We start from the raw sequence: 17,708 nt of genomic DNA, 5'->3' as shown, positions 1-17,708 counted from the left end.
AGTTAAGAAATTAAAGAGAATTGCATTGGCAATGAGAGGAGAAACTTAATTAACTGGAAAGGCTGTTTTATGGATTTTATGGTGACATTGATCCCATTAGTTTATCTTTTTTCCATTCAGTAATTCCAGTTCCTGACTAATAAGAAATTTACTGTAGCAAAATATTTTATTAGATTTCTGAGTGTTTGGTATACTCTCAGGCCAATATTAGTATATACCAGTAACCTACTAAAATGAATAGGAATCAAAAATATATTTAGATCCTTTTTGTAGAAGGGATGTAGTACTTCTATTAATTCTTTCTGTAAACATAATCCAGAATCTTTAAATTCTTATGTATTAAAGTTAAAAACAAAAATACTTGAAAGTATCACATTTAACTTGTTGCAGGGAAATACTGGGTTTCAAAAATCAGTATCACATGTGACTGCTTTGGATTTTAGTGTGAAATTATATAGTTAAATATCTGAAAGATCTATTTAGTACATTGAATCTGTAAAGTCTCTGTTTAGAAGATTTTTTTTTCTGAAAGCCTCTTTGCCTTTCATTATAAAAGAGCCTGGTACTGCTTTCTGTTTTAAAAATCCAGCTGGAAAATTACAGAGTAAGACCATTTGCCCATCAGTTCTTCATTTGGAGAGAACAGAAATATGTATCAAAATGGAGACTGACATTTCTGTGTTTCTTCCGTCAGTGGGAGTTAGAGCTTACAGTATTTACTTGTTACTTAACTACATATATTTTGAAGACCTCTGCATGGTGTAGCTGACTTTTAAAATACCATCTTTATTTCATGTGGTTCTGTGATTGTTGTTCACATCCTCCAATGATCCAATGATCTACTTCTTTCTAAACCTCTCAGAATTGCTTTAAAAAAAAAAGTGTGTCTTTGGTCCTTGTCATTTTGGGTCTGTTAAATTGAGAAACAAAGTATCAGTTGATTCTTACCATAAAAATCGACTGAAATATGCCTGAAGGTATATATACTTAAAATAATTTTCTGTGTTCTTTTATTTTAAGATTTTTACATTTATTTTTAGAGAGAAAGGAAGGGAGGGAGAGAGGGAGAGAAACATTAATGTGTGGTTGCTTCTCTCATGTTCCCTAATGGGGAGATGTGAGAAGACCTGGCCTGCAACTCAGGTATGTGCCCTGACTGGGTATCCAACTTGCAACTTTTTGATTTGCAGACTGGCACTCAATCCACTGAGCCACACCAGCCAGGGAATTTTCTGTGTTCTTTTAAAAGTAATTGGTAGAATTAATTTTAATACAATGTTAGATTTACAGAATAATTGAGAAGTAGTACAGAGTTGTGTTTACCTACCTCCCTCCCTATCCACACAGTTTCCCCTTGTATTAACATCTTTGATTAATGATACATTATTACAAGTATTGAACCGATATTGGTATATTATTATTACACTCCATGGTTTGCTCTTTGTGTTGTACAGTTCTGAGTTTTGACAGATACATAATGACATGCATCCACCATTACAGTTTCACATAGAATAGTTTCACCACCCTAAAAATTTTCTGTGCTTCACTTATTCATCACTCTCAGCCTAAACCCCTGGCAACCACTGTTCTTTTATTCTTTTTATATAGTTCTGCCTTTTCCAGAATGTCATATAGCTGGACTCATAGTATGTAGCTTTTTCACACTGGCTTCTTTTACTTAACAGTATGCATTTGGGGTTCCTCCAGATCTTTTCATGGCTTGATGGCTCATTTGTTTTTGTCACTGAATAATATTTCACTATGTGAATGTACAGTTTATCCATCTACCTGTTGAAGGACATGTTGATTGCTCCAGTTTTGGATTATGAATAAAGCCTTCTATAAACATTCTTGTGTAGATTTTTGTGTGGTGGACTTAGGTTTTTAGCTTAATTGGGTAAATGCTTAGAAGTAGAGAATTGGTGGATCATATGGAAAGACTATTTAACTTTGTAAGAAGCTGTCAAACCATCAGTGTATGTGTTCTTAGGAATCAGTTTAATTAAGTGTGGATGGATCTCCTCTAAATTATTCACAGGAGTTACTTCAGAGGGATGAAGTTAGGAGGAGGGGTTCTGTCATCTTTCACTTATATTGTTTGAATTTTTGAAAACAATGTTTTGTAGTAATTTTTTTCTCCAAAATGTTTTATTTCTTAGCAGTAAAAATTGAATATGAATCAACCAACATAAAACTAAGTAGATCATTTAAAACAGTATATTATCAGTTTCATAACACTTTTGAGTTGTAGATGATTTTAATATTCTTATTTTGTAAGCAAAAAGTAATGACTTTCCTATAATCATAATTGTCCATTCAACAAACTTATAGTGCTGTACCTCACAGATCTTCAAAGAATCACACCCACAGCTAAGAAGAGAACACAGTTCTAGCCTTGAGATATTAGGCAAGACTCCCTGGAGGAGGTGACACCAAATTGCAATCTGAAGGACAGTCTAGATTAACTGGGCTAAGGGGGCAGGAAGGAGGGCAGGGGAAGGAGAATATACCAGAATGAGGACAGTTTTTTTCAAACTAGAGATCAAGTCATTTGCTTCTGATTAATCTGACTGAAACTGGAATTAATTGTTCCAAACTCTCCGAGAAGTATATAAGATCTTTTCATGTTGTTGGCACTTGTTTAATAATCTGTAATTGCAAAGCATAGACTCATATTTTCTTTTGGTTTCCAGTGACTGGAAGAGTATATTGCCCTAATGCCTGTTTTGCTTGGAAAACAGAAGTAATGAATAAGCTGAAGATATTTTGTTGTTGGAAATGTGTCAGCAACTGTTACTGTCTCATGAGTTAATTATTCCATTCCTTCCCTGGATGTTAGAACCTTGAATGGTTCAAATGGCTCCATTTGTGAGTGTATATATATATGTTGCTTTCTTGTGCCATCGTGTCTCTTATACTTAAACCTTTCTTCCCAATATATAAATTTCCACTCTATGTCCATAGGTGCTTCTCTGTTTTGGGGTTTGTTTGTTTTTTTTAGAATTCTAATGAAATTTTTTTAAAATGTCACTTTTAGGGGATGGGAAAGAGGGAAAACCAGGAAATGTACTGATATTTAGGGATTGAAGTAAATATGATCAACTCTGAAATTATTTCTTGAAGACTTTAAATGTGTAAGAGTTCACATTCTATTACATCAGAAATCATCATAGAAAATAACTTAGTTTCATGTAAAAGATAATTAGTGCATTACTTGGTAAATTATTCAACAGAAGTCACCCCTGAGATCTGTTAAATATTATTCAATTAATACTTTTCTTTAGTACCTGTTGGATTTATTTAAAGAAAAAACTTTACTAAAACTAGCAATGGAGGAGTAGAGGAGATGGATTCCAGAGATGTTTAGGAGATGGAATAACAACTTGCAGGCTGATCGCACGTGGTAACTTGAATGAGTCCTCAAATAGCTCATGTCCACATGAGCCTATTGCATTTAAAAAAGGAAAAGAGAATTCTAGTATATTGAAAAGAGCAGTGAAACCTTGACATCAGAATACAGTTCTTGGGTTCTGACTGTGACTCTTGTCCATGTCCGCAGATGGCCTTAGGTAAGTCACTTAACTTTACTAAGCTAAATCTTTATGCTTTTAAATCAACATAAGTACTGAATATGAAAGTTCCCCCAAACTATAAAAGTTTACAAATATAATTGACATCGTTGTTACAGAATTAACGTCTTATTGCCCACTAAACAAAATTCCCAGAAGGTCAATGTTATTACTTATTCTATAACTTCTGGTCATATTTTCTGTACCTGAATCTCACTGACATGTGAAGTGTGGCAATCGACTGCCTAAGTCTGTATGTACATAACTTTCTATAACCCAAGAGAGATTGAAATGCTGAGAGATTTTAGACCCAAAGCTAACAGACAATTTTTTTGTCCAAAGTCAAGAAAGAGGAGACAGTAACAGTGGTGTGAGGTTTTGGCTGACCAGTCCAGTCTCTATTTGTGTTAGTGATTGGGGGAGGGGTAACTCTGGGTGGATGTTACTAAAATGTCTGTTCTCTCTTGATGAGACCCCACCTTCCCCTGTTTACCACAACAGATGAGGAAAAGGTGAATATCGCATCACAAAATATTTGAGACTTCTGCTGTAGGACAATCCTTTTTTTTTCTTCTTCCCGTTTGTGACTGTACCTCTGTGGTTCTCTCCCCTATTCTATTTTTCTCTCAACCTCTGTATGTCATTTCTAAAAGTATGCCTTGTAAGGCTGTCTTCCCCACATTCTTTGTCATTCTTCTATTTCTTCAACTGTTTCCTCTGGTAAAATGACTTATTTATTTAATCCAGCAAATTAGTAATCATACTTTCCTGTTTTATCATGCACTCCTTATTTTTTATGCCAAGTATGAAAGTTCACATTCAAATCTAGTAAGTGAAAGATGTTGTAAATTATTAAATTGAATTTCCACATATGGGGTGCCATGGGTGCAATGAAAATGAGCACCCATATTAGCAATGCCAGTATACTGGTACAGCCCTTTTAAGGTGTGTAGGCAGTATGTGTTAATGGCTTTAAATGTGCATATTCATACCCTTTGACCTACTAATTTCATACTTTAGAATATATTTAGAAATAACCTTAAAAAAATGAAAAGACCGAGTGTAACATCTTTAATGTCTAGCAGTAAAGGGGAATGATTTATGGACTATTATATAGCTATTTAAAATTATATATAGCATGAAGAAAATATGTAATTTTAAAAACAATAAATATTTGTACATTCAATAGAACTTGACAGATATAGATTTAATTCCCAAGGTTGGTGAAAATATAAATTTACATAATTTATTTTGGAGCAACATGGTAATATATCCATTTTAAATCCACATACCTTTTTGACCTAACCATTCTTGGAGGTTGCTTTACTGATAAACTAATATGTGCTAAAATATTTATGGTGATAATTATTGCAACACTAATTATAGTAAGTCTGTCTATAATATTTTAAGTGTAAATAGGTTTTTTTTAAGGAATTTATCTAAAGTAAATAAAGCTGTGGATAGATATAAATAACATACATTTATCTCTATACTTACAAAATAATATTAAAATCCTAACTATCCACAATAAGAGATTAATTAAGTAAATTACATGTTCTATCAGTGGAAAATTAGGCAGCATTGCAAAGCATGTTGTAGAACAGTGGTCCCCAACCTTTTTGGCACCAGGGATGGGTTTTGTGGAAAACAATTTTTACATGGACCGGTGGCAAGGGAAGGAATGGTTTCAGGATGATTGAAGTGCATTACATTCAGGCTCACCTCCTGCTCCGTGGCCTGGTTCCTAATGGGTTGGAGACCCCTGTTGTAGAAGGCTGTGTTGACGTCATTCTCTTCTATAACACATACACACTCTCATGAACACATGCACTCATGCATGCACAGATGCGCCACAAAAAGAAAACACATATATCAAATGTTAATGTTTTAAACTTTTTTCCTCCAGATCAAAAGATACAGATGATTTATTAAAAATTGTCCTTCAATAACCTATGACTGTATTTATTAAATATATGACAACCATGAGTATTTTGTCCGTGATGTTTTTAAAAGTTAAATTTATTGAAGTAACATTTGTTATTGGCACTGGGGTTCTTGAGTTCCCCAAGATAGAAATGAGAAAACCCCAGAGAAGTTCCAGACAGATTTTACTAAGTTATGCTCAAGCACAAGAGATGCAGCACAGAGGAAAGGAAGGTTCTGTAAGCTTGCTCAGGGACTGGCTCTGCTTAGCTACTATATATATATTCTTTGAGGATTTTTTTGTCTGGGATTGCTTCAATATTCTTATGGAGTATTGTAAGTACTTTTTTTCTGTTCTTATTTTTATTATTATTTTAAAATTTTAATTGTTGTTCAAGTACAGTTTTCTGCCTTTTACCTCCATCTCAGCCCTCGCCACCTCCCTCTCCTTTCTACCCCACCTTTGTTAATGTCCATGTATCCTTTATAGTTGTTCCTGCAAACCCTTCCCCTTTTCCCCTGAAATTCCCTCCCCTCTCCCTTATGGTCACTGTCAGCCTGTTCTCAATTTCAGTGTCTTTGGTTATATTTTGCTTGTTTGTTTGTTTTGTTGATTAGATTCCTGTTAAAGGTGAGATAATATGGTATTTGTCTTTCACCACCTGGCTTATTTTGCTTAGCATAATGTCTTCCAGTTCCATCCATGCTGTTACAAAGGGTAGGAGTTCCTTCCTTCTTTCTGCTGCATAGAATTCCATTGTGTAAATACACCATTTTATAAGCTGTGGGCAAAGCAGACTTGTGTGAAAAGGCAGGTTTTTGAAAAAAGCAGGCTTGGAAATTTTTTTGTCAGGATGCAAGAAGCAAGAGATTAGAAGGGAGATAAGACATTTTTCCTGGTAATTGGAGGAGTGGTTGCATTCTTGTGGGCCTATCTGTGGTTTTTTCTGGCCATCAGGCAACCTTTGAATTTCAGTGAGGGGTCATGGGGTAATGCTAGCTCTGTGGGATTTTTTGGTCTGGTGTCCTTGGGATCCTGAGCCCAGATCCCTATGCTGTTGCATATTGGTTAATAATAATATGTAAATTTCAGGTGTACAACATTATAATTTGACATCAGTATATTCTGTTGCATGCTTAGTACCTGCAGTCTAGTTCCTCATGAATATGTTTTAATTTAGAAAAATATTAACTCAGGTATAAAAAAAAAGACTTGGAAGAAGTACACCAACATTTTAAACAGAACTGTTTTTAAGTGGTGGAACTAAAGGTAATATTTTGTATATGTATCATTTGTATATTTTTCTTTAATGGAAAAGTGAATATACTCTTTGAAATTTTGTTTTTTAGCTTTTTTTAAAAGCATGATTGATAAGCAACAAATTAACATAATACCAAGTAACTTTTATATAGTTAACAAACTTTTAAAGCATTTTATTTTCATTTTCATTTTAGGCCAGAAACATACATACGGGAGAGTTGGCTGCAGTAAAAATTATCAAATTGGAACCTGGTATGTGTCAAAACCCTCAAGACAATTTTTGAACACTTTTCTTGTGCAGTTTATAAATGTAGAACTTAAAAGCATTTTCTGTATCTCTTTCTTTGTTTCCCTTCATCAAAAGAAATATTTGTATGTTGTTAGGGCAGTAGGATGTCTCAAATATAGTTAGATTCAATTGCATTGGAGGTTGTTAGTTAAAAGACAAGTTGATATATTTCAGATGTGCACATTCAAAATTGGAAGACACATTGACAATGTTAATTTTTTGTTAAGTTATAGTGAAATAATTGAACTTTAATATTAACTTATGAGAATTTGATTAGGAAAGTGTTCATTGATTTTGGAAGAATATATGTTAATATTCAATATAATGATATTTTATATGTCAGCTGTTTTCTGGCTGGTTGATAAAGGTTTAATAATCCTAATCTTAGCCTAATGCTTATTTTTTTAAACACTTGTTTTTCAGAAGGCTGTTTTAAAACATCCTGAGTAATTTGCTTTAAAAACAAAAGTACTGTAAAGAACTTGAAACAATTTTATTACTTTGATAGCCTCAAAGTTTTGTTTCATTTTTTTTCTTAGCAATGGAATCTTTGAAAGAAGTATTAATGCTTGGTATTGGGCCTGGGTTCACTGCAAAAAAATAGAAAATTCAGAAGTGTGTAAAGAATAAAGTTAAAATAATCCATTATTTTATCACCCAGAGAAAACCGTTATTGCCTTTTTGTATATTTCCACTCATTTTCCTCCTATATATACATGTAAACATTTTACATAATTAGCATATACTACATGTGCTGTATGCTGCCCCCACCAACATTACATAAAGGACAGTTTCTAGATCAGTAAATACTCTTTTTTTAAATTGAGGTAGAAATGGCATATGATTAGTTTCAGATGTACAACAATGATCAGTATTTGTATATACTGTGAAAGGATCACAGTAAGTCTAATTAATATTTGTTGCCCTATATAGTTAGTTTTTTCTTATGATGAGAACTTTCAAGATCTGCCCTCTTAGCAACTTTCAAATACGCAGTACAGTATCATTAACTATAGTCACCATGCTGTATATTACATGTGATGACTTACTTATTTTATAGCTGGAAGTTCCTAGTGTTTTATCCCTTCACTCATTTTGCCCAATCCCCAGCCTTTCACCTCCAATCTCTTACTTGTATCAGTGAGCTTGGATTTTTCCAGTTTCTTTAGATTCCACATGTAAGTGAGATCTATTACACTTACCATACCCTCAAGGTCCATCCATGTTTTCATAATTAAGTTTCTAATGAGAGCAAAAGTAGCTTTTTTCTCCCAAGTTTTTTTTTTTACTATGGTAAAACACGTATTACATAAAATTTACCATCTATACCATTTTTAAGTGTACAGTTTAGTGGTATAAATTACATTCATAATGTGCTACCATCACCACTGTCCCATTCCAGAACTCCTTTCATTTTGTAAAACTGAAACTGTATACCCCTTTAAACAGTAGCTTCCCCTTTCCCTGTTACCCCCAATGCCTGTCAACTATCATTCTATCTTCTGTCTCTGATTTTGACTACTTTAGGTACTTAATATACAGTATTTGTCTTTCTGTTACTGGTTTCTATTACTGATTCATCCATATTGTCACATGTCAATATAAGGCTGAATAATGTTCCATTGTGTATATATGCCACATTTTCTTTATAAGGCTGAATAATGTTCCATTGTATATATATGCCACATTTTACTTATCCATTCATCTGTTGGATAAGTAAACTGGAGTTGCTTCCACACTTTAGCTGTTGTGAATAATGCTGCTGTGAACATGAGCTACAAATATTTCTTTGAGACCCTGCTTTCAGTCTTTTGGGTATATACCCAGAAGTGGAATTGCTAGATCATATAGTAATTCTGTTTTTAATTTTTTTTTGTGTGTGTGTGTGTTGTTTTTTGTTGTTGTTGTTGTTTTGTTTTTAATTTTTTGAGTGATGGCCATACTGTTTTCCATACAGTGGTACATTCCTTCTAACAGTGCTCAAGGGTTCCAATTTATTCACATCCTTGCCAAAACTTTTTATTTTCTGTTTTGGTTTGTTTGTGATAGTAGTGATTCTAATGGGTGTGAGTAGGTGTGTATCTCATTGTAGTTTTTATTCACATTTCTCTAATGATTAGTAATGTTGGTATCTTTTCAGGTGCTTATTAGATATTTGTCTGTTTGCTCTGGAAAAACGTGTCTTCAAGTCCTTTGTCCATTTTTTAATTTAGTGGTTTGGTTTTGGTGTTGTTGAGTTTTAGAAGTTCTGTATATTTCTAGACATTAATCCCTTATCAGATACATAATTTGCAAATATTTTCTCCCGTTCTGTGGCTTGCCTTTTTACTGTGCTAATAGTGTCTTTTGATGCATAAAATTTAAAAATTCTTATGAAGTCCAGTTTTTTACTTATTTTTTTTGTTGCCTGTACCTTTGGTGTCATATTTAAGAAATTATTGCTAAATTTAATGCCATGAAGTTTTTGCCTTATATTGCCTTCTAAGAGTTTTATAGTTTTAGGTCTTACATTTAAGTCTTTGATCCATTTTGAGTTAATTTTTGTATGAGGTGTTAGGTAAGGCTCCAACTTCACTCTTTTGCGTATGGCTATCCAGTTTTCACCTATTTGTTGCAAAGATGGGCCTTTTTCCCTTTGAATGGTCTTAGCACCCTTGTCAAGAATTATTTAAACGTTACTTCTGGGCACTCTGTTCTGTTGGTCTCTATGTCTCTTTGTGCCACTGTCACACTGTTTTGGTAATGTAGCTTTGTAGTAAGTTTTGAAATCAGCTTTCTTCTTTCTCAAGATTGTTTTGGCTGTTTGGCTATTTGGCTATTCCATATTAATTTTAGGATGGGTTTTTCTAGTTCTGCAAAAAATGACATTGGGCCCTGGCTGGTGTGGCTCAGTAAATTGAGGGTTGGCCTGTGAACTGAAAGGTTTCTAGTTTGATTCCCAGTCAGGGCACTTGCCTGGGTTGTAGCCCAGGTCCCTGGTTGGGGAGTGTGGGAAAGGCAACCAACTAATGTTTCTCTCCCTTCCTTCCCACCCCCACCCCCTCTCCCTGAAAATAAAGAAATAAAATCTTTTAAAAAATGACATTGGGATGAGGAATAGTAATTTTTGACCATATAGGTGAATAGTTGATCTGTGTATTTGCTACTTCATAAACTTAGATGTGTAGAATAATTGTGTGGTTAATAATTATGCCAAACAGTTTCTAAATTTCAGCTGTTAAAATGGTTTTGCATTTCAATACAGTATTTTGATCATTATGTCTATACTTTGTTAGACAGATACACTTTAATAATAAGCTTTCATGTATGGCTTAGTATCCTATTTTTTGCTGGCTAATAGAAATTATTGTAATAATAACTCTTTTTGAGTCCTCTTATTAAGTTTCACCTAATGATTTTACAGTTCCTACTAATAGTGCTCAAGGGTTCCAATTTCTCCACATCCTTGCCAGTAAGTTTTGTTTTGTTATAGCATCTATGCTAAATGGATGGGAGGGGGTGGCATCTCATTGTAGTTTTTATTTACATTTCCCCCATAGAATGATCTCCAAAATGTCAGTAACATAAACAGAAGATAGTATAACAGAACTACGTAAGCATTTGCCTGTCCTGGAGGAGTCACTTGAATATTTAGTCAAATTATGTTTAAGGTACAGTTATAGTCCAGGAAGTGAATGGACAGGGTTAATGGGAAACAAAAATGTTCATCCCTTCTCGGCCTTCAGTGAGTGAGTGCTCTGGGCTTGTGACAGTACAGTTTCACTTAGTTGACTTGAGGGTATAGCTTACTTTGAGTTCAGCTTATATAATGAATTGATTAGAATATTTTTTAAATCCTACAATTCTGACTTCTCAGTAAGCCATACAAAAAAAGATGTTACTATTTAACACATAATGATTAATTACTAGAACCATAAGTTAAGACTCTTTGGGAGGTTGGAATTTCTCACTGCCTTGCTTTGTAAAACCTGCTGACTTTATGTCAGAGTTCAGTTCATACAGAAAGATTGACTAATGTGTAAAATCTTTCCTCACAGAAGAGTAACATAAAAGTTCAGTAAATATTTGTTGATATGATTTTAGTGTTTGACCATTTTTATGTTGGTAATTGCCTATACATATGCTTTGTATAGATTGTCTTTTTATATTATTGAGTTTTAGATTCCATATGCACTTTGAGAATAGTTACTTTTCATATGTTTTAAAAGTTTGCCTGTTTGTCTTCTGTCTTTGAACTCTGCTTATACTATCAGCAACAATTTTTTCCCAAGGGGTGAATGAGAGCTCTTGGTCTATTCTTTTCAAATGGCTAGAGAGTTTCCCAAAGCTGTTTACTACAAACTGTCTTTTTTCATGGGTTCAAAATGTCTCGGTTGTCATAAACTGAATTTCCATGTAAGCATGGGTTTTGTTTTCTGTTTCCATGATATTTTTCCACTCCTATTTGTAGCTGAGTACTCTCCTGTTTTTTATTACTCTTAACTTTTCATTGTATTTTATAATCTTTATTGCTTTTATTTTTTAGTTATTTCTATTTTTGTAGTTATTTTCTAGAAGTTTAAAATCATTTTTATCAAAGAAAAAAGTGTATGAGATTTAATTTAGAAGACAGCATTTTGATAGTAGTAAGGATTGTTTCTTATTCAGGTCTTCAGGAAAATACTATACCTTTTGCCACATATATTTTCATACTTATGGTATTGCCTGCTATTGTGAATGGCATTTTTCCCTCTTATACTTTCTAGGTTGTTACTGTATATATTTTTATAAGTTGTTAATTTTATTGGATTTATTTTCTTTCTAGCAGTTTTACAGAATTCATATTTTTTCTGATAATTTTTCATAGTTTTTCTGATAGAATTATTATTTTTCAGTTTCCTTTGACCCTTTTTGCCTTGAATATAACTTTGTCAAACAGTGATATTGCCAGACCCCCTTTTTGTTTAGAATTGTAGTATTACAAATGAATAGAGCTGCTGTACTTGGACCTATCATTTTACCGTAATCTTTTCTGGGTCATTGTTTTTTAGGTGTTTCTTTTATGACAAATCATATTTGAGTTTTTTTTTAAGATTTTTTTTATTTATTCACTTTTAGAGAGGGAAGGGAGGGAGACAGAGAGAGGGAGAGAGAGAGGGGGGGGGGGGAGAGAGAGAGAGAGAAAAACATCAATGTACGGTTGCTAGGGGTCATGGCCTGCAACCCAGGCATGTACCCTGGCTGGGAATCAAACCTGCGACACTTTGGTTCTCAGCCCGCGCTCAATCCACTGAGCTATGCCAGCCAGGGCCATATTTGAGTTTTATTTTATAACCCAGTTTCAGCCTTTCTCTTTTTTTGAAAAAAATTATTTTATTTTCTTTTTTTATACTCATCTGAGGGCATTTTTTTCTTCATTTCTTTGAAAGAGAGAGGATGGGAGAGAGAAAAACATCAATGCTAGAAGAAAAACATGGATTGGTTGCTTCCTGTGTGTGCCTGGACCCAGGTTCATACGCACATGGACTGGGGACAGAACCCACAGCCTAGGGCATGTGCCCTGCCTGACCAGCATCAAGCCTATGACCTTTGGGTTACGGGATGATGCTCCAATGAACTGAGCCACTGGGCCAGGACAATACTAATTGTAGTTTTAAAAATTAGTAATAACAACTATAAAACTAGTCACCTGAGAAATAAAATAAGTTTTTCTTACACTTTAAATATATATACTTGTCTTTTTAAAAGAAAACAGTTTCATTTATTTTTATCATCTGTGCTTTAGAATTGGAGGAATTGATCTGTTTGTGGTAATTTTATTCATTTGGGGTGTTTCATTATATTTTGTTTGTGGAGTTTTTATCTTTTCTTTCTTGCTTTTAAAAATATGTTTTCTATATGACCATAGATTGTTATACCATAGTGTCTTAGCATTTTCAGTAAAACCAAAGTAGATGGTGTTTTCCACATTTTTAGAACAGACTTAAGAAATGTTTAGGTCAAAATCTGATGGTATGCTAATTTTCCCAGCAGTCAGTTCAGATACTTCAAATAATTCTGGAGATAGCCGTATTTCAGAAATAAATTCTTAACTGTACTCAGGTTTTGAAAAAAATGGCACTAAAGTCAGTATAATACAGAAGTGCTTTCTTGTATTGATTTAACAGATGAGCTGGTTTAGAATTGTTTTTAGACATGGAAAGATAATTTGCCAAGATGAGTTAGAAAAAGCCTTATGTCTGATAAAATATCAACAAGACTTTTTTTTAAGTAAATGAAATCACAGCTGTAAACTTAGTAATACTTTTCAACCCAGTTAAAAAAGAGATTATTGAAATTTGTAGTAATTTTAGAGTCCTGTGTTTTATTACAGATTTACTGTTTGCTGCTGGCAATTTAAATTTATAATATTATATTCAAAATTTTACTGAAAAATTGCCTTTGAGGTGTTTCTGGATACTCATAAAAATTCTGAAGTGAACATCAGAGTTAACAATAAAAATAGATTAGCACAGATAATTGGTTTTTTAACTAGCCATAAACATGATTGAAAAGATGAGTCAGCATTTCCTTCTATGTCCCTATATTTTTGTTATTCTTTTCACACTCAAATGATTATTTCTAAGAATGATGTAACCATTTCTGTATCATTTTAATAGTAGGTGCTTATTAAATAAATATAGGCACCCTCTTTCAAACAAAGTTTGACATACTAGTGATTAGTATTGGAAATAATTTCAGTGGTACTGTTTTGATTTTTAGTTGTATTTTCCATTGCTTTGGTTAGGCATCAGAATTGGCCTAGAAAAGCAGGCAGGTATTATGGTGATGTTTGTCACCATGTTTCCCTGTCTGTGTCTGAATTTCAACTCGCTCTCTAACTCGTTTTGCAGATGTTCATTTTGCTCAAACAAGTCTGTAGCTAGTGGCAGCAGACAGCCAGAACAGGAGTAAGATTCTTGGGAAAGTTAATCATCAAAACCCTGCTTTCCCTTCCTCTCTCTTCTCTTTTCTCATTATCCTTCCTTAATGGTGAAACTATATGATATATTTTAAAGTTATACAAATTATAGTTTGTTGAAAACTGTGAGTCAAATTTAATAAAATTATCACCCAAAGTGATTAATGGGTATATTTTTGTTTCTTTGTTTGCTTGTTTTTTAAAATACTAAATTGATTACACTATTACAGTTAATAATAGGCTGTAGACATTTTCTTGGCTTTCTTCCAATTAGTAATAATTCAATAAGCAAAAAAATAAAATGGGAACTTGAAACACTCAGGAAGTAGTTCAGAATGTTTAAATAAAATAAGTTAAATGTATTTCATTAGTGTAGACAGTTTTCAAAATAAGAATCTTTAAATATCTTTCAGTAGATAGATGTTTAGAACTTTTCTCAGTGTTTTTCTTGTTTCCTAGAAGTATAAGCATGGAACAAAGAGCAAATTTTTAAAAAGTCAAGAGTCCATAAAGATTTAAACAGCCATTAGTTTGCCTTGTTAATGCTCTAAAACGAAATTCCAAAGTAGGAGCTTTGGCCAGATAGGACAGATGTCAACTATTCTGGTTAGGTGTTCTTTTCACTATTTGCTTATATTTTTAAAATTAATAATTTTGATTTTTTAAAATAATTTTTAAAGTAAAACATTGGTATTCTATCTTCCCTCTTTGTAAAGTTCAAACCTGAATTGGTGGAAAATGTTAAATTGAGGTAATAAATGCCCACCAGATATGTTCTTTTATTGGTTTTAAATAATAGATACAGAAAACTAATAAGGTTAAATAGATATTTTCTGCTATTTAGTAAGTAAAAATCACTTGTAATGTTAGGGTACTCTGTTTCAGTTAGATCCCAGTCTGCTTTTGAACACAAGATAAAATTGAAATGGTAAATATTTTGTTACTATGTAATAAAAAGATGACTTTCAAATCCAGGTTCTAAATTAGTGAATTTGAAACTGGTAGGGTTTTCCTCTTTAGATCAATTTTCAGAATCGATATAGGCATCCCAAAGAAAATATCCTTTTAGAATTGATTGTCCTTTGTATTTGCCTGCTGCATTCATTTTGCTCAATTGAAAACATTCATATTTTGTTATTACCAGCCAAAACAAATAGACAAGATTGCTTCCACCTACTATAGTATCACTATATTTTCATGGACATTTGAAAATTATCTGACAGAATAGTTAGCATTGGACTAATTGGTTTTCTGAAAATACTAACTTATTAGCTGTACAGTAAAACTAGTTTTCTCTTTGGTATCTATCTTGACTGTTGATTTTGTTTCATAAAATTCAGAAATGTATTTAATGCTTACTAGTTAGTGCAAAAGGCTTTTGCCATTGCTTGATATGGCAAGTATGCATTTAATAGATCTAGCTCCACACCCTCCCCACCCTAAAAAAAAGATCTATCCCTAGTCAGTGACTCATTTGGTTGGAGCATTGTCCCATACACCAAAAAGGTTGTGGGTTCAATTCCCAGGCAGGGTACATACTCCTAGGTTGCAGGTTTGATCTCCAGTGGGGGAATATGCAAGAGGCAACCAATCTGTCTCTATCCCTCCCCTTCCTGTCTCTCTAAAAATCTATAAACAGCCCTGGCTGGTGTGGTTTAGTGAATTGAGCACTGGGCTGCGAACCAAAGGGTCACTGGTTCTATTCCCAGTCATGGTACTTGCATGGGTTTCAGGCCAGGTCCCCAGTGGGGGGTGCTCCAGGAGCAGCCACACATTGGTGTCTCTCTTCCTCTCTTCCTCCCTTCCCCATCTCTAAAAATAAGTAAAGTCTTTAAAAAAATTAAAAATCAATAAATATGTCCTCGGGTAATTTTTAAAAAGTGTACTTTTTGTATTATAAATGATATCAAAAACTTTGGGTTCCCGGATTTTTATTTTTAAAACATGTCTTAAAGAAGTAGTTTTTGCAAACAGTCCAGTTAAAGGGGTAAAGGACCTGAATAGACTTTTTTCCAAAGAGGATATACAGATGCCAATAGACATGTGAAAAGATGCTCAGTGTCACTGGTCATCAGATAAATGCAAATTAAAATCACAATGAGATATCACCTCACACCTGTCTGAATGGCTATCAGTAAATCAATAAACAACAAGTGCTGATGAGAATGTGGAGAAAGAGGAACTCTACTGTACTGTTGGTGGGTATGCAGATTGGTGTAGCCACTGTGGAAAGCAGTGTGGAGATACCTCAAAGAATTAAAAATTGATCTTTTAGCTCTGGCTGGCATAGCTCAGTGGATTGAGCGCGGGCTGCGAACCAAAGCCTTGCAGGTTCGATTCCCAGTCAGGGCACATGCCTGCATTGCAGGCCACAGCCCCCAGCAACCGCACATTGATGTTTCTTTCTCTCTCTCTTTCTCCCTCCCTTCCCTCTCTAAAAAGATAAATTTTTTTTAATTTATTTATTTTTAGAGAGGGAAGGGAGGGAGATAGAGAGAGAGAAACATGAATGTGCGGTTGCTGGGGGTCATGGCCTGCAACCCAGGCATGTGCCCTGACTGGGAATCGAACCTGCGACACTTTGGTTCGCAGCCCGTGCTCAATCCACTGAGCTGCGCCAGCCAGGGCTTTAAAAAGATAAACTTAAAAAATCTTTTAAAAAATAAAATAAATAAAATAAAAATTGATCTTTTGATCCAGTGATCCCATTTCTGGGAATATATCCAAATAACCAAAAACATTAAATCAAAAGAACAGAAGCACCCCTATGTTCATTGCAGCATTATTTACAATCATCAAGACATGGAAGCAGCCCAAGTGTCCATTAATAGATGAGTAGATGAAACAACTACAGGACATTTACACAGTGGAATACTACTTGGCTGTAAAAATAAAATTTTACCCTTTGCCACAGCATGGATGGACCTGGAGAACATTATGCTAAGTGAAATAAGCCAATCAGAGAAAGACAAATACCATATGATTTCACTTATATGTGGAATCTAATGAACAAATTAAACTAACAAGCGAAATAGAGACAGACTCATAGAGAGCAGGATGACAGCTGTTGGGAGGGGGTGTGGGGTGGAGGAATCGAGCACAAAGCAAAAGGATTCATAGACATGGACAACAGTGTGATGATGACAGGGTTTTAGTGGGGAGGGGAGTATATAAGGGTGTTAAATGGTAATGGAAAAACACAGTAAAAATTTTTTTAAAAAATTCAAAATTAACATAGTGACCAGGTTATTATCATTTTGTTTTTCAGGAGATGATTTTTCTTTGATTCAGCAAGAAATATTTATGGTTAAAGAATGTAAACATTGCAACATTGTTGCCTACTTTGGAAGCTATCTCAGGTAAAACATAAAAAAGCTTCTGTGTTCTCTTTGTATATTATGTCTGCTATCATTCTCCCTTTCTTGTTAGTGTTATATGTATACATTTTTAAAATTATAGGCCTGAGGTTCTAAAATTTCTTAGGTTTTCTTATTGTTTCCCATTATATTAATAGTGACACCTCCATGTGCAGTTATACCTTATCTGGCAACCTTAATGAACTATTATGAATGTTACAAGTAGGTGTTTCAGCTTATAAAAGTGGTCATATTGTAAACAATGAATACTTTTTACTACTTCTAAACAATGTAAGATGGGAAAAAAGCTGAAAGTCAGTATGTGTTTCTGTAGCTTGAGGAGAGACTGCCATATCCCAATAAATTAGAA

The 17,708-nt window shown here is 33.9% G+C and overlaps 1 protein-coding gene across 1 annotated transcript in view; it reads left to right on the top strand.

Annotated features, from left to right (window-relative positions):
- MAP4K5 (mitogen-activated protein kinase kinase kinase kinase 5) overlaps positions 1–17,708 on the top strand; it is a 98,796-nt gene that overhangs the window by 15,694 nt on the left and 65,394 nt on the right. Inside the window, 2 exon segments of the mRNA XM_028508068.2 lie at positions 6,948–7,005; positions 17,251–17,341. Of these exon segments, the coding sequence (XP_028363869.1) occupies positions 6,948–7,005; positions 17,251–17,341 (149 nt within the window).

Source organism: Phyllostomus discolor, chromosome 1 (assembly GCF_004126475.2).
Source record: "Phyllostomus discolor isolate MPI-MPIP mPhyDis1 chromosome 1, mPhyDis1.pri.v3, whole genome shotgun sequence".
Classification (NCBI taxonomy): Eukaryota; Metazoa; Chordata; class Mammalia; order Chiroptera; family Phyllostomidae; genus Phyllostomus; species Phyllostomus discolor.
This window is presented reverse-complemented; position numbering and strand designations above follow the sequence as displayed.